Source organism: Nestor notabilis, unplaced genomic scaffold (genome assembly GCF_000696875.1).
Source record: "Nestor notabilis isolate BGI_N333 unplaced genomic scaffold, ASM69687v1 scaffold461, whole genome shotgun sequence".
Classification (NCBI taxonomy): Eukaryota; Metazoa; Chordata; class Aves; order Psittaciformes; family Psittacidae; genus Nestor; species Nestor notabilis.
In genome coordinates this window covers 70,504-94,714 of record NW_009915828.1, presented here as the reverse complement: position 1 = coordinate 94,714, position 24,211 = coordinate 70,504, and the positions used below count along the sequence as shown (strand labels likewise).

General features: G+C 35.7%; 1 protein-coding gene across 1 annotated transcript in view; it reads right to left on the bottom strand.

The window, feature by feature from the left end:
- Positions 1–24,211, bottom strand: part of LOC104413344 (MAM and LDL-receptor class A domain-containing protein 2-like) — a gene marked incomplete at its 3' end in the record, with an annotated part of 60,850 nt that overhangs the window by 18,817 nt on the left and 17,822 nt on the right. Inside the window, exons 7-11 of the mRNA XM_010024306.1 lie at positions 19,994–20,151; positions 14,544–14,636; positions 12,185–12,392; positions 4,084–4,230; positions 1,081–1,190 (exon numbers count right to left, since the gene is read on the bottom strand). Coding sequence (XP_010022608.1) covers positions 1,081–1,190; positions 4,084–4,230; positions 12,185–12,392; positions 14,544–14,636; positions 19,994–20,151 — 716 coding nt within the window. The remainder of the gene's footprint in view (positions 1–1,080; positions 1,191–4,083; positions 4,231–12,184; positions 12,393–14,543; positions 14,637–19,993; positions 20,152–24,211) is intronic.

The following is a 24,211-nucleotide window of genomic DNA, read 5'->3' as shown; positions in this document are numbered from 1 at the left end:
TAAATTCGAAAAATTAACGACCCAGGTTAAATTTGGGGGGGGGGGGTTGCATTTTTCCTGAAGCCTCTTTTTGCTACTGAACATAAGATTATTTTGACAACTTTGCCCTATTTTTTCATTTTCTCCTCTGTGACTTCTGAAATCAGGATACATTATGCAGTAGCAGAAAAAACCTCAGAACTATACAATGTCGCTTCTCCCCAGTATAAGCTTTGAAAAGTTATGGAATAGAAAACAAAAGCCTCTAAAGTTAAAAGAAAAACCCTTATAAGACTCTGCAGCACCTATGCACGTTATTTGGTGCCAAAAGGGTGAACAAAAATAGAGAATTCCTGAAAAGTTGGGATGTTTTCTCATATTTATTTGGTGATATAACTATATGTATTTAAAATATTTCTTCAAGTTCTGTTTTAGAAATACATATTTTGTTGAAAATTCCAGCATTCTAGTTACATTGTTGTATTTTCATTTTTCACCCTAGACTTTTCTATTTTTCAGCTCTCCTGACCTATTTGACCAGGTAGCTTTCTAGTTTTTCAGATCAACCACACCATCAGGCTGGCTGCTTTCACGTTCCTCTGCAGAGCCACAAGACATTTGACAAGAAAAGTATTTCAAGGTAAACTCTCAAGTACTGCACTGATCAGCTTAAAAAGCATGGCCCTCAAACCACTGATTAAAATTTAGTATGTGTCTGAAGCATGGTAGCTAATTCTCTCTGGTCACACTAATGTAGTTAATGTCTATAGCAACTTCAAACCACAGGCTTCCTGCTATGGGACACTGGATATGTGAGTGTTTCCTGTCTGTGGACAACAGAGTGACTTTTTATCAGATTTTGCTCAGAAGGCTAGATGCTTTAGAAAGAATAATAATCAGATATAAAATTCTGGCAGCAAAGCAGTAAAACTCCTGCTGCATCTCTCTCCTCCAAAAGAATTAGTCTGTAGCACCTTCTACTAGTATTGAAATGGAGCCAGTTTTTTCAGCAGCAACAGTTATAGCATGAAGAATACCGTGTCTGCACACCAGGTAAGTGATAGCTTACAAAGGTGGGGACAGTTAATGTCAAACTGTTACCTGACAACAGGAAAGCCCAGGGGACCGCTTGGCAAGGAAAGGGCTCCCCAGATGAGACATGGCCATCTTTGTGTTCATCTGATATGATCCACTGAAGTAAATGAATGCTCCTGTTCAAAAAAATAAAAATCAAATATGGGAAATATGCAATGCTCCAATGGCAAATTGCTACCTAAGAGAGGTAACTATGCTCCGTGAGGCACATAAAAGCTTATTCATAAATGTAAACAAGCTTTGCCATCAGTTCAGTCTCTGTGGATAACAAGGACAGTCTTGTAACAGGCTGCAACAAACAGCACCTATGTAAGCAGAGATAAAATAGAATTGCTAAACACTCCTGACTCTTTCCTCTGCAGGAAAATTAACATGACTGAGCCCAAAGATGAGGAAAGAAAGAGAAGGAAAAAAGAGTATGTGGGCAGCCATTGCTAAGGCTACTGTGTAATGGTGCCTGCAAGCACTTAAACTGGAGGAAGTAAATACAGAGCCCTGCAAAGGAAGTTCCGATGTTGCTTCTGTGAGGGCTTTACTTTGCAGGCCCACTAGGTGTGTTGTTTCACCTATCTGCTTCAGGCAAAAAACCTTCATCCTCCAAACACTACAATTATTTCCCATCACCTTCACATGGTGCCTGTCTGCTTTCCACCCAGGCTGGCAAGAGCAAAGGGACTGCAGGAGCTGCAAACATCGAGAACTCTGAAGATCAAACAGCATAGACCTCAGCTGGCATCCCTAAAGGACACATTTTAATTGGCTTAAATAATGTTTCAAACAGAATTTAGAACAAAAATTAATTTCCTTTAGGGTACAGTATTCACTCTCACTGTACCCCAGCCAGTTTTAAGCATGCTAACAATGTTGCAGACCATGGGAGCCAATGGAATAAGCTATATTTTCTCATGGGGTCCACAGACTTGACATTGTTGTCTGTGCTAGTGGGGATGAAAGCTTAATTAAAGATCTAATCTGAACTCTGGCAAACGAACTGCCTTTGGATTTCAACTACAGCAGATGTGCTTCAGACAAAGGTAGGGAAGGATAAACATCTTCAAGGGGCCCTAAAGCAGCATATTTTGAATGCCGTCAGTGCTGCCTTTGCTGAATACTGAGACTTTTTCATGAAAGTCTATGCATAGCAACACTAAAGGCTCAGTCTTGTTTGTGCATTGATATTACACATATTGCCTTACATCTTGGAAAATCAGCTATTGTGCTGCCACAGTCATACTCTTTAGCCATTTATTTCCCATGGATACATAATGCGGCAGAGGGTTAGGTCCAGCGCCACATGAATAATCACATCGCTTTAGCAAGACTGGCACAAAGAGGTGACCGTTACAGCTCCTTGTACAAACAGGCGTGCTGCGCTCCACAGCATGAGGGAAGCTCCCCTCATCGGAATGCAAGGGTACTTCAAAGGATCCTCTTGTAATTTGCAGCTGAGGCTCTACAGCAGCCTTGTTAAGATACTCATTAATCAAAATTTGCTGCTGCCCTCCCCAGGTAAGAGGAGAGACGAACACTCTGTGATACCAAAAGCAACTGTTGCAACCTGAAAGACCTTGATTTAATGTTGGCAAAAACTTGCTTGTATTCTGGAAAACTAATTCTAAATGTGGCTGTAAGCAGTCATAGTGATGGATGGGTATAAAACCACCTCAGAAAGACCTCTGAACTAGCTTATATGTGCTTGAGAGGTGCTGCGTGGGAACCTACAGATCTTCTTGAGGCTTCAACCTACAAGCAACATACGAAGGTGAGAACCTAATTTGTAATGATTCAAGTATCAAAGCAGTTTAAGTGCAGCAGCACATAGCTCCATATGGGCTAATTTAACATGCTGCCTAGGCTGCAGAGCAGATGTTTCTATCAGCAGCCTTCATTATGACCACATTACACCTCAGAACTCACCAGCACCTAGAATAACCCACATGGGAAAGACACAAGCACATCAGTGCCCACCAGAGATTGGAGTTTGCAGCTGTGACACAGTAATGTTTGCAGACAACACAGTAGTTCAGATCCAGTGCCATTCTACAGAGCCAATAAAAATCAAGTAGCTGAGGAGAAAGTAAGTAACAATTTTGGTGCACTTCATCACTTTGGGGCCAACGGAAAAAAGGCACATGATTGTGCTGTTCGAGTTATTATACAGCATGAACAGACATACCCCACTGGAGTTCACTCTAGTGAATTTTAATCCTGGAATTTCTCTACCTTTGAATGCTGTAGGTGGACTACTTAATATTTCACGTTCTTTTAACATGAACATGGGAGAGAAGTGTGAAGGTCTGGCTGTAAGATAATATAGATTGTTTAAAAAAAGATTTTAAAGTAATCTAATCTCCACTGGAAGCAGTATAATAGATACATTTTAATAAAACCAAAGTCACAGAATATTTACCAATATTACTTGACAATGAAAAACATGCTAGGCAGTTTTAGTTTTATGCACTGTGCTGTAATAGCATTTTCATTTTGGAAAAATACTTAAAACCAGCCCTCTACTGGAATAGACCTTTTCCGGCTGAATGCATTGTATGAGAACTATGGGCTGAAGGAAGAACAGTTCAAAGCATATTACACTCACTCTATTTTTCCCAGACAAAACTGCTTAACTTACCTGCATTCTACAAAAAGCTACAGTGATATTTTGCCCAAATAATATTTTCAAGAATGGTCCCTGTGTGAATATTGGTTACAAAGCTGCTTATGATATGCACAAACAAATTTATGCCAGTTCAAAGGTCGGCATCCCAAAACAATGAAGGCTGTGTCAAGTCTCATACCTCATTGATTGTCCCAGTAGAAAATGAAGATTACAAAGGTGTAGTAACCAAATCACATCTAAGAAAGAGCATCCTAAAAGTCTAGCTTTCTGTAATATTATTTATGTTATATACTTACTATGTAGCATCCATTTCAAATCAGTTTTTACTATCAGACTGTTACCATTTACAAGTAGAAATATTCAACACATGAGGAAAATAAAAGAAATCTCACCACATCCAGTATTAGTTGTACAGTCTCTGCCAGGAAGTTTCCTGTCAAGGGCAGCCTGTTCTTTCATTATGTTCCAATCTGCATCACCTATGCTTAGTGGCTTCCATCCACAGAAGTCAGTCTCAAAATCACATATAGTGTAATTAGCTGTTTTGAGAACAACAAGATAACATTCAGCTAAATTTGATACAACAGTTAAATGCCACAACTATAACTATTTTGTATTTGTACGTACAAAGAGTCTTAAAGAAACACTAATATGCTTCACTGACATCTGCATCTTTCCAGATGGAAAAAAAAATCTAGAATATTAATAAAAGTTCAGGCAGTTCCCTTTTTAAACTCAGAACCACAAAGGAAACCACCTATAAGAGAATAAAATATATCATATGAAATACGAGACCTGTACATATGTTGCTGATAGATTACGAAAATAATATTATATATTCGTAAAAGATGAATTCTATGGGAAAGTTAATTATGCATATGTGGGGAAAAAAGATCATATTTATTTAGTGCTTTAAATATACTGAAAGTAAAGATTAATTATAGCTTCCTCTTAATTTATTTTTGAAAATGAGATTTAAGTTTATGAATTATTTAGGTCTCCCAGAAATTTTTATTGCAAAGTAGAAGACCATTTTCTCAGTTTGTATGGATTAGACCATTTTAAACTCTATAATAATCTCACACACTCTCATTTCTAGAGCACAATTAATAATTTTGATAAGAAAATAGTATAATCTGAGTTTTCTTTCCTTGTCCAAAACAGCTTTACAAAGCGCTATGTTTAACACTTTGGGTCACTTAATACAACTGTAGACATCACTTTTCAACTTGTCACTTTCCAGACTTCATGGGACATTTATCGTATCATATCAACCTCAGACATGATTATACATACTACTCCGATTTTCAGGTTGTACAAAACCAAAATGAAATACACCTTGGTTGAAACACCATGGCAGTAAAGTTCGACAATAAAGGTCTTCCTGGTATAAAAAGATTATGTAGCAGTTAAATTTTAAGGAACAAAATAAATCAAAAATATCAGCATCTTTTATCTGGATTCATCACATATATTTAAATTCGATGAAGCATGCTTTCCTGTTTAGTGCAGTATATTAGTTAAACATGAAACTTGGTTAACTTATTTAATTACAGAATTCTCATGCTTTCTACAAGATGCCTTTTTGATTAAATTTCAGTTCCTAACACATTAAGGTAGAGGATGCAAATTGATATCCAAGACTAAGCTGTTTTGTTGTAGGGTAATTAATACTATGCCTAAGCATTGTGCTTTCCTTACTAAACAGTATTGAGAGAACCAATGTGACACATAAAAGCGAACATTCTTTGCTTAAACATCGCTTTCCTCTGGCTTCCCTAAAACCTGCAAAAGGTCTTCTGTGAAGAAGCTGACTGCAGTGGCTGCATAGTAATGTCCAAAAAGACATCACTAAATAACCACGTAGACACAAAGAACTTACTCTGTTGTATACTAAGCAACCAAAACCCTGTTCCTGGATGGAAGCTGCCAGGCCAAAGTTAAAACAATAATTAAAACATGAAAGAAAAGTCAAGATGGCACTAACGATTAATGTTTTACAGCTCAGTAAGGTATTTAGCATAGTAATTAAAAAAAAATATTATTTTCATTTAACTAGAAAATAATAATTACTGGTTCACTTCAGACCATGAGCAGAGTTGTTACTGCAATATGTGAAGCAACATCTTTAAAGTGCTGATGACACCAAATCTGCTGTCATTAATACAGCTCAATACCAGCCTCAGTGTTTTTCATTGGCTTATACTGAGGAGCTGACTGTCATGTCTACATTTGGAAACCATATACTAGAATAATTAATGAAGCAGCAAGACATCACTGCCCTTGATGGTCAACAGTAAGAGAGAAGTCTATGAAATCTTCATTTCTTATATCTGTAGCCACTAGTACAACTTCTTCTAACACTGTGGATTTAGAAAGAAATGTATAAATACCATCTTTTAGGTTGAATGTATGTCCTGGTTTCAGCTGTAACAGGTATTTTTCTCCTTCCTAGTAGCTGGTACAGGGCTGTGTTTTGCCTTTAGTCTGAGAACAACGCTGATAATACACAAATGTTTGAGTTGTTGCTAAGTAGCACTTACCCTGGTCAGGGACATTTCAGTATCTCGTGTTCTGCCACTGGAGAGGGGCACAAGAAGCCAGGAGGAAGCAAAGCCAGGACACCTGACCCAAACTAGCTAAAGGGGTATTCAATACCACAGCACATCATGCCCACTATACAAACTGGGGGGAATCACCCAGAAGGGCAGATCACTGTTGGGGTTGGGCTGGGTATCGGTCAGCAGGTGGTGGGCAATCGTACTGTGCATCACTGCTGGGATGGTTTTGTTTGGTTGGTTTTTGGTTGGTTGGTTGTTTTTTTTTTTTTGTTTCCCCTTTTAGTTTTATATTCTCTCCCCTTGGTATTTTCCTTAGTAGTATATTTTAGTTATTAAACTGTTCTTATCTCAGCCTGTGGGGTTTAGATTCTTTCAATTCTCCTTCCCATACCACTCAGAGGGGGAAAGGAGAAGTTAAGTGAACAGCTGTGTGGTTCTGAGTTACCAGCTGGGTCTAAACAACAACAATGTACAAGCTGTAGGAAAAAAGAAAAAAAACTAAAAAACAAAAACCCCAAAAGAGACCAAATTACTTTGCTCAGCAATTTTTTCGAACTTTATACAAATCTGAACACAACTATATAGGTAGGAAGAACATTCACAGTGTTGTGGTTTTGGGGTTTTTTTGGTGGCAGAAGGGGAAAGAGGGGCAGGGAATGCTGCTCCAGTTCACTAGATGTGATAATGTTGGCTACGTTTAAGATGCTACCTGTTTTTTTTCCACTGTACTTGTTGCTTAAAATGACAAGCTCTATACAAACGTCCAGTCATGCAGACACTGAGCCAGAATCGCTTACCAAGACTAAGTGTTCCACCATATCTAGTTTCTGGAAGTAGTACTTCTTTTTTTTTTTTTTCTTTTTTTTTTTTTTTTAAGTATTGATATGTCAGGGAACACCAAAGCTATAATTTGAATAAAATTCAACTCTCTGGGTTTGACTTAAATTTTATCTCTACTTAAGTCTAAAAACTTAGGAGTGCTTGAAAAATGTTTAATCAAGCTTAAAAAAAAAGTTCTGTGCTTTGGCTGAAACTCAAATCCAAGAGAGAATTTCTCAGTGTATTTTTTCATTGCTCAAATATTAATAAACTTTGAGAAATGCTCCTTTCCCATCAAAACAGTGCATAATTTTTATGATTCGCAGCTTTTCATCTACTTTTTTATTTGAACCTTCAAGTAATTATGGGGAATGCTTCACTATCCACAGTTGGAAAATAGGTGACTGCACAACCTATATTTTTTGAGGAGTCAGTTAGGTAAGAGGAGTCATACTGCAGTTATGTAAGTTAAACAGACATAAAGCATATTTCTGGTACATTATGTCTGTTCCTACTGCACCTCTTACCATTTCATCTATTTATAATTCAGCAAAATAGACATGAAATTAGAAAAGAAACAACAACCTGCATTCATAGTAATAACAAGCCAAATTTGAAAAATAACTTTCTTTTTTCATGTGGGTATATCAGTATACTTCAACTAGTGAAGGAGTAAATTATTACACCATTTCAGCAAAAACAATGACTCTGAGATGCAACCAGAAAGAAAAAATGGTCCCTAAACATGTTTCCTTGAATTTCAAGAAATAAATAGAGCTTACTAAAGCCATAAAATACACTGGAGAAATTTTTCAATTAACATGAACCATTTTTCTACATGTTTTGTTTTTAAAAAAGAAATGGGCAACAAAGCACATCTAACAAGAGCATTGGGAAGTTAAATGGAAATGTTTTGCCTTTGACTAGCTTATTCTACACCTATTCCAGCTCCTCTTGATTCTCCCGGGGGGAAACAAAACAATGTAGTCATGTTTGCTAGGCTGGGTTACCAGCCAATTAATATTGCCTCGACATTGCTAGCCTGCAAGTGGATGAAGCTTTTCAGTCCTACTCTGGCAGCATGATCAATGAACACAAGAGGGAACACTCAGTTTGTCTCTCCATCAAATTAGTGTTTCCCTAATAAATATGGAATAAGAAGGGCTCCTACCCTCACTCAGTGTGACAGCATCCAAGCTCCTATGGAATTTGAAGCAGAAACTACCTGTATGGTCAGCGACCAAAGCACCTCTGTGTAATTACTTTGTCATTGTAATTTCTGACTAACATTAAATGTCATTTTGGGAAAGGAAAGAGTTACACCTATACCTTCTTACTAACTATCCATACAAATTCCCTACCAGTTTGTGATTATTTTTATTTATTTAGGATTTGTTAAAGGATTAATTCAGAAAGATTGCAGTCCATAGGTCATCTAGCCTGAAATTCTCTATGTCATAAGTCATTAGACAGATCTCTCATAACACCCTAGTTCCTTAGGGTGAGATGGCCTCATCTTAAACTACTCAGAGTTAAGAGACTCATGTTAAAAGAATCTCGTGTTGACCCTGGGTCTGCAGAGGGCGTACTTTGAAGTAATTTTTTTGGTGAAACACAAAGGCAATGTTATGCAGCGTTCATAAGCAACGAAGTCCATGAAAATAATATGGGTGTAGCTTCTTTTTCTCCACATGTACATACAAGATTAATGGACAGACATTGACAATTTGAGGCAATTAATGTGCCACAGGAAACATAAGTATGTAGCAAAACAAAAGTTTTAGACTAAAAAAATACTCTTTCTTCTTTAAAGTTGAATGGCAATTAAAAGATTTGCGTATGTGTTCATTTGCTCTAGAAGGTTTCAAGGATTTGCAATTTTAAATTGCTATACTGCAAATTAAATGCAGTAAAAGCTACACGCTATAAAATTATACATTTCCTTCATTCTACATATTTTCTATTAATTAATTGTACAAATACTATGGAAGTCTGAGAATATGTAAACTAATATTGGAGATGCAAAATTAAAGCCAAAAGAGTTAAAGACAGCTGTTTTAAGGAGAGTTCTAATATGTCTAAATGAAATTATGTAGTGTTCTTTCAGAAACACCTGTAGGATGTGTTTCACTTTCTCTTTTTTAATATAGTAACTATGCTTTGATAACTTATCAGTCACTGCGAAATATGAAATTTAGAAGTGATCTCGAATAAGTGATATCAAATAAGACATAATGAAAATACAGAATTTAATACTAAAAACATTCATTTCAATTTTTCATTTCTTTAGATGCATTGACTTCAACAAAACTATTCAAATAAATTTGATTATTCACATGTGTTTCCTAGACAAGTTCCTAATTTTTGAGACTTTGAAGTCTCATATACTTAAATATATATTTATATAAACAGGCAGAAATTAAACAGAAAGTTTAAGAAACATTGTAAAACATAAGTATTTGCTCATGTAAAATGCATTATTATCAGACCTTCCATGCCAAGTTAACATGAGCAAAGAGTAACAAAAATAAATCCTTTCCAACTATAATGAAGCAAAGAAAATCCTTCAAAAAGAGGGAAATCCTTCACATTGCTAAGTAACAGCTGTCTGCCTTCATTTTCATTCTGTATAGAGATCTGTCAGCTCTTTCAGTACATTGAGAGTACTTCACAACAGGAAACTATTGAGGATGTATCCAAGGACAGATGCTAACATACCTAAAAGAATAGAAGCTAAAATGTGCATTATTGTACCAGATAGGAATTTTTACTGAAAATTACTGTGAATAGATGTAGTGCACTCTGAATATTACAGAGTACAATTTCCAAATCATATGGACGGTGTACATAATGGAAGGAAAAGAACAAAAGACAGAAACAAAGGATGACTTTTTCTTTAAGTCTCTTTTGTTCAAGACCACAGAAAGTGTCAGAAACGTGAATCTTTTACACCAACCAAACTGCTGATGAGCTAAATTCCACCTTTAGGGTCCAATTCCCTGAAAAGGAGTATGTGAGGTATCCAAGACGATATTAGCCATTAAAACAAGCCAACTTTAAAAAACAATTATTGTTATCTTGAGGATGGCTATTTTTTTCTTTTCTTTCTTCTCAGACAGTAGTCAGAGCAACATGCAACATAGGTTACTTATATTGTAGAAAATTACCTTTTTCCACCCTTCTTTGAGGGAATGAGTATTTTTGTGCACTGCACCAACAAAAAAATACATCTTCATCCTGTGACTGCCTCAGCAGAGTGAAGCACACAATCCCCATGTCTCAAGTTCAGCTGAGTGTGTTATTTTCTTTAAATTGAAATACACTAGGAGTTAGTGGTAAATCAGTGCCACATGGTAAACCAAGTTAACTGCAGAGGCAGCAGCACACAGAGAAGCACTAGGCAGTGCTATCAAAGAAGGTTTTGTACTGATTGGGCCTTCTGTCAGTCCTTGTCCCAGCACCCTAATTCTGGAAATGCCACAAAGGATAGTGCTGAGAACTCTGAGCTAATCTGATTGTCTTCTGCCTACTTTCCAGTTTTTCTGGCACATCCACATGGGCATAACAAAAGCAATATTTCAAGAGTAGTCCCACCATGATCTTTGTTTAACTCTAAAATACTGGCTACAACAAGGTTATGTTGTCATCTTTTGGTTATCTGGTCCCAATGTCCAGCATCTGAGGCACAGAGGTAAAATTAGAAAGTATAATGCATTGCGTACAAATATAATTGCCTGTGCTTAGAGTTATCTTTATTTTTACTTTGTGTAGTACTATTAACAGCTACCCTTCAACTGGGACAATTGTTAATCCTCCTTTTAAACCTAAAATTATTCTTCTATATTCCTAGTCATTATTCACCACAATTCTCACATCATTACTGAAGTGGGAACACTAAGTCGCCGAGAAATAAAATTCAATTTATAAAGTGCTATTCACTTTCATTCAATTCCTCCTCCTAAAGAACGTAAGAGGACTCTCTGTACTCCTACCTGCAAACACGCAGAGCTAGCAACATAGGGTCAAGTCTTGTAAAAAAGCAAAATAGATCTCAGAAAAGGACCCCCTATACATATCAATGTTGTCTTAGATTTCACACAGAGATAAAACAATATAAACTTACTATTTAAAAGGTTACTTCAGCATTTACACATATTGTTTCAGGCATAGCTCCTGCATGGTTATTTAAAAATTTAAAAGATTAAAGTTTCAGACTGTGAGTTAAAAAAACAGCTTTTAGGCATATATAGTCCCTAAAGCCTTCTCAAGAAAGGTTGGAGCCAGATGATCTTAAGGTCCTTTCTAACCCTAGTTATTCTATCATTATCGATGTTCTTCATCCTGACATCTTGAGTGACACACAAAATTTCAATTTGTACCTCCCAGCAGCAAGTATATATCATTACAAATATCTTAAAGATGTGCATAGTTTAAATCTGCAACACATTCAAGTATTACTACCACAGGCAAACATACATACAAATGTAGACTGTATAATATTAATTTAGAAAGATATAGGGTCTCTGAAGCTGCTTTCACATGGAGATCTAAAATGTTCTAGAATTATCATAGACATCTTCCAGTAACTGTTATTTTCTTTTACTCTTGATTGTACAGTAGAAACTCTGGCTTCTAAGCAAAGTTACCTTCAATTGAAAATACAATGCATAAGATGTAGCTTCTGAATTGTATGTGATTTGCGTGGTGAATTGTATCACCATGCAAATTTCATGTATTTCTAATGTATTTTTTGGCAATAACTCACAGTCTAAATTAGAAAAGTAGGGAAGTGGAGGTTATGAACGTTGTATGTAGGGGGTACATTTAAGACAAAATATGTAAAATACTACATTTCTACAAATATTTTTAAAACTACAATTTGGATCCAGAGCATATTGTTGAGACCAGACAGAGAAATAGAAAGCAATGGGAATTAAAAAAAATGCATGACAGAAAATGCTACAAACATTGTCACTAACCTGAATATCATTAACTATTTTGGGGAAAAGGAGCCATATAAGTAATATTTTTTCTAGCCATTTGGGTAGATCTGTTTAGGCTTTCACAACACTCTTTAGCACATCGTACTTCTAAAGCAATGCAATTCACTTACAGCAAGCTGCTGGATCCTCATCACTGCCATCAGAACAATCGGGGTGAGAGTCACAGGCTGATCCAAGCTCCGTGAACTGCCCATCAGTGCAGGTGAATTCTTTTAAGGAGCAGAAACCTGGTGGCTCAGACGGTGTAGTGTCCAAGAGCTGGATACTATGCAGACAGATGAAACCTGCTCTGCTCTGGAATGTTCCTTTAAATATAAGCTGTGATTGTTACAGTTAAAATTTTTGCATTAACAGACAACAGAGGAAGTCTGATTTTTATTTACATAAACCAGCAATGTTTCACGTGTTAAAAAGTGCTGCACACTTTCCATTACCAAACAATGACAAATTTCAAATCAGAAACTGAAATTTTTTATGACTACCTTAAGTTGAAACTTCTGAAAATTTTCAGCTAAAAAAGTTTGATGAATTCCAAGAATGAAGTTAATTGAAAGCCTATTTTAAAGAAAAAATCCTAATCTCAAAACCATTTAGCTAAAAAGTTACAATGCCCATGTGCCTTAGAAGAGTGACCTGTAATGTAACATCGTAAATACTCCATCTTCTGCTCTGACTTCTCCTCAGAACCTCATTTTGCAGGTGTCCAAGAGAAAATAGTTCAGTTACGTCACAGGTGAATAAGATGGGCTGGGTACTGTCCTTGGATACCAACTGGCACAGTACAGCTTAACAACTGATACCTGTTTCATCACTTAAGATAATATGGCTGCATCCAGTCTGTGTGGTGGGCTTAGTCCCTGTTTGTTGGTAATCCTTGAACTGTTCCAGGCACTGTCGGGGGTATGGCCAATTGGCTTGGGTGAAAATCTTGCTAGGGACCATGCTAATGTTTTAATAACATGGACTATCACGTGCCAATTTTGGGACTGTGGTTTATTTAACTGTTACCGACACAGACACAGAGATTCAAGGAGCATTTCTCTCTCTGACAGAGTTCCCTTGTGGTGACCAGATTTTGAACAAGATTATTTAGAAGAATGACGTTTCAAAAGAACAAGTTTTGCTCCTGGCCACCATGGAGCACGGGTGGGTCTCAAAGCAAGGAGAGTACGACACTTGTGCTCTCCAAGTTTTTTTTTACCTGAGCTAAAAGAGCAAGCAGGAGGAAGCAAGCTTGGATTCATCAGAAAAATGAAGACTGCAATGGAAGGAAGCACTGGGAGACAAGAGCAGGAGTTTAAGGCACAGATAAAATGGACTTGTGGGTTTTGACAAGCTGGGATGTGACCAGAGCACTGATTTCAGAAAGCAGTCATGTGCAAGAGGGAGAAAGCACATTGGAAGGAAAGCTGAACAAGAATATCAGACAAAACAGAAGGAAACCAGAACAGACATGATTTGGGACATAAGCAGAAGGGCTTAACACACTCCCCCAAAACCTGGGAATTAGGTTGGAGTGAAATCTTGAGAAGCATTAGTCTTTCTAAGAAACAGGAAAGATATGTCATTATCTTCCACTAGAAAGTTTCTTCTAAATGACAAAGCCTTCTAAAACTATCCATTCTCTCCCATTCCAAACAGCAGAATGCTATAGTGAACCCATTACACAGTCACATAGTTAAAGATAGTATGTCTCCTTCCCCAAGCACAGGTGATCCTTGCTGTCATTGTACATTGGTGAGTAATTCTTAGCAGCCTCTTATTTATGTATTTTTAGATACTATAGCCTTATTACACATTTGGTTGCCTATTCACACTTGTCCTTGTGGGAAAAAGAGAGACAAGCAACAACAAAAAGGTACTTCTAACCTACTAACGTGTTGAAATACGTTCATTCTAATATATGTCAAAACATCATTTCCTGCAGTAGGCTTAGTCTTTGTTCATTCACAGATTACCTTTCAGCTGATGCTTAAGGCAGTAAATTATGGTTATTTACTGAATTATGAAAAATAAATGTAAATGTAAAATTACATTAAAAAAAACTTATAAATGAACTTAAGAATTAAGTATTTGAACTTCACATTCTTCTCTATGCCTGAAAATTCAGGAGGAAGATATTGTCTCATCTGCTGGTTTACATCCTTCCACTGAAATCCTACAACCATCATTCATGTCATCTCACTTATTAGCATTTATATTTAAATGAGTTGGTAACACCTGAGATAGTCTCAAATGATGAGACATGGTGAGATTTGTTTCATTTTCTTGCATGTGATTAAAGACCAGCAGCTTCAACATGTGACATCTCTGTGGATGTTTTGCTGAGCTATAACTAGAGCTTTTACTCATATCAAAGCAGTGAAGAACAGCAAGACCTTCAGGATACATATCATTTTAACTAATGTTTAAGTTTTCTAGAAGCTTTACAAACAATAAAAATTGACCATGTGTCTTTTTCATTCATACCGTTAAGTTTTCTAGCCCTTTTGGTAGATGTATATCCACTTTGACCCATTCCTTCTTAATCATGATGTTGGTTTCCCACAAGACATGTTCTTCCTGTAAAATGTTGAATACAATGTTATAAAGCTAATTTTTGTTCCTCTGTAAATTACCAAGGCCATTTTCTGAAATCCATCTTTCCATATCGTAGCCAAACAGCCACATATACAAAGTTCACATATGTGGGGAAATAGAGATTCAAATATACATTTGCAGTCTTAACAATGAGCATTATGAGAGAGAGAAGAAACAAGACATGTTTACTGTGATTAAGCGTGCTAATAATATAATTATCAGGAGGTGTCTTAATAGAATTAAAATGAATTAATATGTAAATTAAGCCATATTATTGCTGAATTTAACAATGTGTTTCCATGGTGCTCTCTACATTAGTTTCTTTTTCATAAATAACTGCTTATATCATGTTGTGTTAGATTTATTTTCTTAGAACTGAATTTAGGGTCTGCCAAAATTACCCAATCAACTATGCTAAAAATCCCCCCTTCCCCGCTTTATTTTTTAATCTGTAAAGCATGCAAGCAGAGTACTACCTAACAAGTCCTAGTCATGTTCTGAGTTACCTCAATCCCCATTTTCCCTCCACCTCCTAAGGATAATAGTTAAGAGTACCAAACGTGGTAAGGCTCCCTTTAGGCAAGCAATCCAAGCCCTTTTGATTTGATATTCTAACAAAAACAGACCATACTTATTCTGCTTCCAGTCATGATCCTAATTGGAAGATGCTGAGGCCAGTACAAGGAAAAGTTATTATAGGTTATACATGCAAACAGACTTACCTTTATAAGTATCAATAGTGAGAACCCTTTTAGGGTGCTGTGCAAAGTATTGGGTTTACCTTTTCCACAAATAATATTACAGAATTAAAGGCAGTTCAGAAATAAAAAAAAAAAAAAGTGTGAACTAGGATAAGGAAAATGGAAAAACCTCTTGTATGAAGAGAAATTGAAAGTATAAAAACATTTTACCTTACAGGAGATGAATAAAAGGGGATATGTTAGGTATGTAAAATAGTATCAATAGTATAGACAAGGAAAGTTATCTTTGTTCCTGTCTTGTAATATAAAAATAAAAAGAGAAAAACTCTGTCTAATCCTTGATAGACCAAGAGATCTTAGTGAGCAGAACAACACTGATATGATTTGTGATGAGTAGCTAATTAGTTATACTCTTTTCCTAACAAGGCTTCAACTGTTACAACATATTAACAAAGCTGGAAGACTAAATCTCTATTGAATTTGTTTTCAAAGATCAGTTTTGGAAAACTGCGAGACAGGGCCAGGCACACTTAATTCTGCATAAAACTTGCTTCATTTAGCTAAATATGTCAGCTTCCAACGAAAATGCATTACTAGCCTACATTACCCACATATAAAACACAGAAAAGAGTGATGTACTAGGAACCATATTGCATGACAGGTTAAAACCATAGCCTGTGGTTAAGTGTCTGCTTTTAGAAATATTTTAGTTAATGTATTCTCCCCACGTACATATATGAACCCTCCAAACACAGTTGTGTACTTTGGGGGAACATTCTGCATTTGCTGTTTATTTGATTGGATGCATCTGGATACTACAATTTTGTTCACATTCAACTAAGAGCTTAGATACCCATCCCTATGACCCTCTTGCTCCCAAATTCATGTTAATAAAAACAGCTTGGCATAGTAAATTTGAGTTGTCTGTGCATGTGCCGGTATCCAAACCTTCTAGGGCATTTTTTTTACACTGTCAGCTGTAAATCATTTCAGATGCAACAACTTCTTAAACTAGTTATTGTTCCATGCAACAGACATTACATCTGCTTTCACACAGGTCTAGTAATAATATTATCTCCCTTCCTCACAATGTTTTCTCTGTGGTATCCTACATCCCGCTTGTCAGATTCTTCTGCCTCTTTAGTACAACTGCGATAACACTTCTAGCACATCGCTTGTGTCACTAGCTTTCTTTTGAAATATTGAATGTATTGCTTTTCCCATACTTTCCCTTGAGATTAATTTTGTTGATGCAGTGAAACAGTTACTTTAAATACCTTAACTCTATTCACCTTGGGATATATTGCTATCTATGAATAATTTTTTGTAAAGCTAAAATGGCCAAGAAATTTTTCTTTTTCCTTCCGTGGGTTTGTGTTGGGATTTTGTGGGGTTTTTTGGATGTTTTTTTGTTTGGGATTTTTTTGGCCTTTTTTTTATTTCTTACATTTTTCCAACTGCATTTGTCATTTTGTACCCACTTCTCTCATTTCAGAAAGTAATTTAGAGCAAAATCTTATTTGTTTGCCCACAATGATTAATGGGTCACCTTTAACTTCTGCAGAGAAGTGTACTTGCATGCTTCTTGCAAGTGTTGCTGAACACTTACAGAAATTTTAGTGCATTAGGGTACAAATATGCTTGTACATATAAACATCAGTTGAAATTATTTTTATTAATTTCCATCTGTTTTGTAAGTCATACTAGATGTAAAGATTAAGAAGGAAGACAAAAGGAAGAACTATGAGCCCATTATTTAATGGGAGCAATGACCAAGTAAAGAACGGCAAATGAGTGAAGTCAACATTAACTTCTTCTGTTTCAGTTTTTACAGAAAAATCTAAAATTTATCAGAAAGTTATTAGACAGTTAATATGGTTAATATTTTATGTTCTTCAGACAGCTAATATTGCCAAATGCAAATGCAAGCACAGGCTGGAATAGAATAACGATATTACAAATATTTATAAGCCAGAAGTACTGAAACTGGAAGAGAATCAGGAAATTACTACATAAGTAATATCCCATTATCAACAACTAACTCTGGGAACCTGAGGAGAATCTGTGGGAAACTGGAGAAAAGGGAGAACAAAGGATATATATTACAGTTAAGGCAAAAATACAGACCATGCAATTATAAACAACCAATTATAAACGTCTAAGACACTGGAACAGATTGCTAACAATAATCTTGAAAGCAGCTAGAGAATTAGAAAGCGAGAAACCTACATTAGCTGTAATTCAACCAGTGTAATTTTTTATTTAATAATTGTAAACAGACTTAAAGTAGAAAGTACATTACAAAGGCTTTTAACATAATCCCATGGGGCATTCTTTAAGCAGATTGAGGAGATCTGGTACAAATGGAATTACTGTAAAATGGGTATACAAATACGTGTGTAACCTTTTTTAAAAGAGGAACTGTTAATAAAAAACAATTATGACAGGGTTTTGTATAGGTCTGTTTCAGGGCCTGACATAGTTATAGTGCTGACTGACTGTTTGGATAATAGAATGAAAAATAAAATTTAGAAAAACATGGACAACACAAAACTGGGAGGATTTACAAGCACTCTGAAGGACATCATTAGAATTTAGAATCATTTCAGTATACATGAATCAGTTTCAAACCAATAACACAAAGTTAAAAGACATATGAATCACAGTTAGGAAGGGAAAACAAATGATCAAATGCAGTAGCATCGAAGGAAGAGTGACTTTACCAAACGAGCAATGAAACAGGAAAAGCTGCAAGTTACCATGGACTGCAAGTTAACAACAGGTTGCTGTTGATGAAAAACAGTCCATTTTTCCTATCCTTCTTCATACCCAAGAGCAATTTTAATTTCCTGTCTTCCAGCTGATGTCATAATGTCTGTATTAGAAAATATGTTCACTTCACCTTTGACCTCTCTGTTGAAAAGATGAGGAAGGTTAGGGATACATTTGCAATGATTGAGTTGCTTGTCCTCTAAGAACAGGACTGAAACTGTACATTAAATGTAATCCAGTCTCTGTGTCAGGCCTGTTGGTGGTGGGACATAGCAAGAGTTATTTGGAGATAAGAGATTCTGCCCAATAAAAATAATAAAGGCAGTGCAGAGAATGCATGGTACTAGGCCATGCAACTGAGAGGTTATTTTGAATGACAGCCTCCAGAACAGCAGCTCTGTTGTCTTCCAGGGTCAGAAGGGTTTTGGTTTTGAAGCTAGCAGCAGAAGCTTATGTTTCTGAAGGTTCTTTTGGCAAATTTTGCAGTATGAGTAATTCATATCAGCTTTAAATAAGTCTATGTGCAATAAATATGCTTCTGACTGAAGGAGAAATTCAATAATTAAAACATCAAAGGACTAAGAGAAGGTGTGGAAACACAGCTGACTGAACTGACGTAATAACTGTCAAAAACGTTGTTCTAATGCATATGTAAGGAACCGTTTATCAATTAATCCAATTTGGGGTCCCAATTCTATGGGAACTCAAATGCCAGTGTTCTCATGGTTTTGGCTCACATATTTTGCTCTATTTTAAGGAAAAGAATACTCTTAAATCAGGTCCATTGATGCAACTTAAGTGAACCATTGAGATCAGTATTTCTATTCTGTCTCAAGATTGCCATGGGTGTCACACCTGAGAATTTACTGGCAAGTACTATGGCACAAATCTCTATGCCATCTGACCAAAACACTGATTATGTTACAATTCCCTGATACAGTAATGGGTCGTAGAAAAATACAACTATTCCCTTTCATAAATGAAAAAAGATCAAGAGCCTGGAGTTGTTTTTATGAATAATTGAAGACACAGGAAGAAAGAAATAAGGTATTTCCATTACCTGGTCCTATTTTTAAACCCATGATAAGTATTACACTTAGGCTTGTTAGTGTCTTATCTTTGTGAATGAAGTGGATCTGTCTTTGTAAATACTTCTGTTGTTGGGTGATAATAATTCAACTCCAACATCAAGATGAGAGATCCATTAACTTAATGAGACTGGCTGTATTGTTCTTCCTTTCATTAAGTAGTGGTACAATAGCATCAATATTAAACAATACTTTCAAAAGAGAACATTCTAACAGCAGAAAGCCTCCACAAGACAAGGGAGGTAAGAAAGATGGAAATAGTAATCACTGCTCAACTGACACCTGTTTCAGTTTGACATGGCTATTTTATTTATTAATAGTCAGAAGAAGAATAAAATTACTGCTCTAAAACTTGAGCAAAGCAAATCTAGTGGCTAACAAGAACTTTCCAGACATCCTGAGACAACATTCCTTTTTGTCTCCATAGAGAAAAGCACTTATTTTCCCATTTCCAGAATGGTAAGAGGGCTAGAAAAGCTTACTATAGATTTTTTTTACACTCTGAAATCCCCAAATTATTTAATTCTGTTATAGCTGGGGTTTCTCCTTGAAGTGTTATTGCAGAACATTTACCCATCAAATTAGTTAATAGCTGAGATGGCACATACCCAGGTTTTATAATTGCATAGATGAATGGAATAATACCAAGTTACTGTTTTGAACAAACTAACTCAAGGGGCAGGCACAACCTAGAAGGCGTATTTCCTTGCATTTTGGCTGGTAACACCTGGGCTGCTGTATCTTTACTCTTTGAAAATGCACACATTATTCTTCTTACCTGATTACTAAACAGTACTGCCTTGAGAACACTGTTATCTGCCATGGAGTAATGAAACTGAAAATGGCAATTCTTGCTGAAGCAATGACACATGGAGCTGTTAAGATAAGTGCTTTTATATAGTGTCTTGTCATTGGCTTCCAACCACTCAAAATGTCCTGAAAAATATTAAAAAAACCAAAAAACAAAAAACAATGAAGTGCAAGTTTTTGGCTGGTTTTTTGGTTTGCTTTTTTTTTTTTTTAAAACAAAGCTTCCCCCCAGACACACCCTCCCCTTAGTCTATGAAAATAAGGACCGAGTTCCTGCAACTGAACCATGGACCCATCCAGATAATGATGAAATTTGATTATCATGCTGATGATGTGACTTGGATGTTATGTAGGTGTTCCTTATTAACAAGATAGATATGTATCTTCGACTCATAGACAGCCCCAGCAACCAAGAACTGCACCAGCTGATAGTATCATGAAGTTGTTACTTTGCACGTTAAAAGCATAAGGAGTCCACATTCAGCTCAGCTTCCTGACATTTACAACCATTCAATACCTGATCACAAATATATTTAGAAACTGGGCTTTCTTCCTTCTTCCACTATGGTTTCCAGAAAGCATGCTTGAAAGTATGATTTTTATGGTAATATTTCTGTAGACTCTTAAAATAAAATTAAAAAATAAATAAATAAATGGTGGCAGGGGTAAGTATTTTGCTTTACTGCTACAGGAGGCAGTAACATCTCCACCGTGTAATCAAGGTCTTCTCAGCCAGAATTTCCTCAAAATGTTGAAAGCATGCTGTCTTTCTATCTGAAGCAGAAAAGCAATTTGTGCTCTTCTTGATCTACTGCCCCTTGTAAAATCATTCCTACAGAGACGTAAAAAGAGTACTCCATCCTTTCAACAGTGTCTTTAATTTGTCAGAAATAAAAAGGCTAAATAGTTTTCACCAAACATATCAGGTTTCTCTCCCTACCCAAGTCACTGAATATTTTGCTGCTTCTGAAGTAGCTATTAAATTAATAAACAAGGACTGATTAAAGGTCTTAAGTGTGCTGTTTCTGTGTTCATGTCTCTAAATGCAACTTCTCTAATGCAGATTTTACAATTTATTTCAAGTGACATTTCACAAAGAAAGCATTTTTATAAGGGACCACACTCTTCTCCTTTTATTGTCAATTTAATCTTTGTGTTATGCAATGTTTTACAGTGAAATATGTGGTTGCAATTTCATTGGAATTAGGTTTATAATTTCATGCCACAACTACTAACATGGATATAAAGAAACATTATAGATTTAACCCAGCATTCTCTTTGACAGAGATCAAAAAGACATCTACACTTCTACGACTACTATCTTGTGCAGAAGAGAAATGAACATCAACATTAAAATTTACACTATGGGTTCTTTGTCTACTTTTAGAATCCTTTGTTGCCATTATAAAACTGACCATTTTTATTTTGAGGACTTAATAGTAATTAACATTCTTTTCCCTCTCTCAGTTTAAATTCCTGAATTCTTAAAAAAAGAGCAAAGGGGAGTTGACAAGGGTTTTAAATATGACAGCAAGTGAATAGCACTAGATAAGCAAAAGTTCTATGAAACAACAGAAGAGCATGTGTCCACAAGGGATACTGACAGTTCTCCAAGAAATATGTTTTATGCAAGCATTATGAATGCTTCTGAGACAAATTAGAGTCTTAATTTCTAAAAGTAGGCCTCAGAAATTCCTGTCCTGAAAATACTGGGGGGTTTATTATTATTTTTTTCCCCTCATGTCTATACCCTGTAAAAGTAGAATCATACTGATTTAACTGGACAAGCAATATCCTATGCTAAAGTACTTATTTGCCCTCTTCCAGAGAATTTTTTAAAATTTCTAAATATTAGCTGTATTAGGAACCGTTTTACAAACTTTGTAGCTCTTCTCTAAGGTCTGAATTTCCTTCAGTTCAGTACACTGCATACCATATTACTGTGTTCATGCACTGATCATTTTATGTCCATTTCTCTTGAATTTTCACTGCTTCCTGCTCCTGAACTGTCAAACTTCCCCACGTTTTTAGAAGTAGAACAGGAATCCCAGAAAAACCAGTAAATTCCTGTCTATCTCAAAGCCTGTGTTTTTCTGACTGGCTCCATCTTAATAATTTTCTGACTCACATATTTTGTCACTCATTCTGTTTTAATCTATATTTTTTTATTTCACAAACTACACAACTTTGAATCTATGCTACTAGTTTTAGAGTAAGCACTGAGCCTTCAATTAAAAGTGGGACCTTTCTTTTTCTGGCAAGTTCTCTTCCCCAGCAGAGAACCATTTAGTCTCTGAACCAATTCCCTGCAACTTTCCCACTCAACCATTCTGAGGAAAGAGGTCAAATCTGAACTGCCTCTGTTTTACTCTTCAAAGGTGAATTTTCATGAACTTAGAAGTCACGGATGAAATCTTGGGGGGAAATAGAAAGGAAAAAGAGTAATGTAATAGGATCACATAATTATTTGGGTGGGTTTTCATGTTAAAAGAGGGATTTTTATCATTGGTTATCCAAAATGTTGGTTTTAAAAGCATGGCACTTCCTTTAATATATTTTTTCATCTCATAACCTTTCTTTTTATTATGCAGAGATTTTGTTTCATTAGTTTCTCATTAAAGAAGCGTTACCCTAGATGTAAGAAACTAGATTAATCCAATTTAAGAATGAACTATGGAAACTACATAGCATGCTGGAAATATCAATAAACAAAACAGCAACAACAACAAAGTATTTTCTGAACAATATTGCAGAGGAATATAACATCTCTGTAAAAACTTTTAACACTAGAGAAACTAGGGGGAAAAGTTATAGAGGAAGTGCCTGTAGTACAATACTAGAGAAAAGAAGCAATAAAAGTACAAAGTTTGGCAAGGACAGAAAGTATTAAATTTAAGAATACCAGGAAAAGAGGATTATTCAAAGCCTATAAGCAATCCTTTCTTTATAAATACTTTTGTCTAGACCCCTGCTTTATAATTTAGTTTCTTACCACTCTTCTATTTATAGTAACGAAAGCTTTGATCAAAATCAGAAACTAAACCTTAGTCAAGCTCTATTTGCATTGCAAGTTTGAGCCTCCAAGCATAGCATTTTTGCAGTTTGCATGTCATTTCTTTAGTTTTCAGAATTTTAGTTATTATTCAACCTCTTCAGTTATGCCTCAACAAATCTACATGAATAGAAATACTGAACGTATTGAGAGGTGAGTAATCATAGTTCAGATTTTTCAATACTTTCTAATGTTAATGATTAATCAAATTCCGTATTGTTTTGACACTTATATAATCTCACACTATCTTTTTTTGCTTTATGACATGGAAGCACAAAGAATGTTCCCAAGCAGTTGTTTGTGTTATACGTTCAGCTTACTCAGCTAACTGCGATTATTTATACAATAATGCCCAAGCACCTATACAACAGATACTTTAAAATCTGTTCCATTTCAACAGACATTGCTTGTGACCTGGTCCTCTAAAAGCCACTTACAGAATTCCAGTATCTTTTCTGTTAGCACAGTATTGTCAGAAAAGGTAAATCTATATTCATTACTAGTCCTTGAAATATGGTGTTAAGGTATGCCACTGATACAACAAGCTTTAAGGAGGCATCAAATGAGAAGTTTCATTTTTGTTAGATATCCCAGTAGAAATTGAAAGGTGGTATGTCTTTTTTTTTTTGTTTGCTTTTTAAGATGAGAAAAAAAAAAGTTTTACTGGTCTATATGCTCCCTGTCATACGTAAGTGTTAACATGTAAAAATTCATCTTAACAGTGTATACACTTAATCACTTTTGCTTGTTATTCCATTATGATTTGACTTCTAATTATTAGTGTGTGTTGAAATGCATACCAAAATGTATTTTAAAAATCTTTCTAAAATGAAAACAATATCTAAGGATTCACTCTGTTGCTATCAATAACATGTACTCCACTTCTGTGGGCTCAAAGTTCAGGCAGTAATTGCCATGCTATCAGTTTTTCAAAGATACATCACAAATTATACTATTGCGACTAGTGCTACTTAACCCCTTTGAAGGCAGTGTCAGTAGACAAGCCAAACACTTAGCTGGCAAGGAGATTCCATTTCTCACTACAACACTTAGTTTTCTGAAAGCTTAATGGATATAAAAGTCTTTCTTACAAACCTATAGACAAGCACTACACAATAACTTCAAAAACAAGTG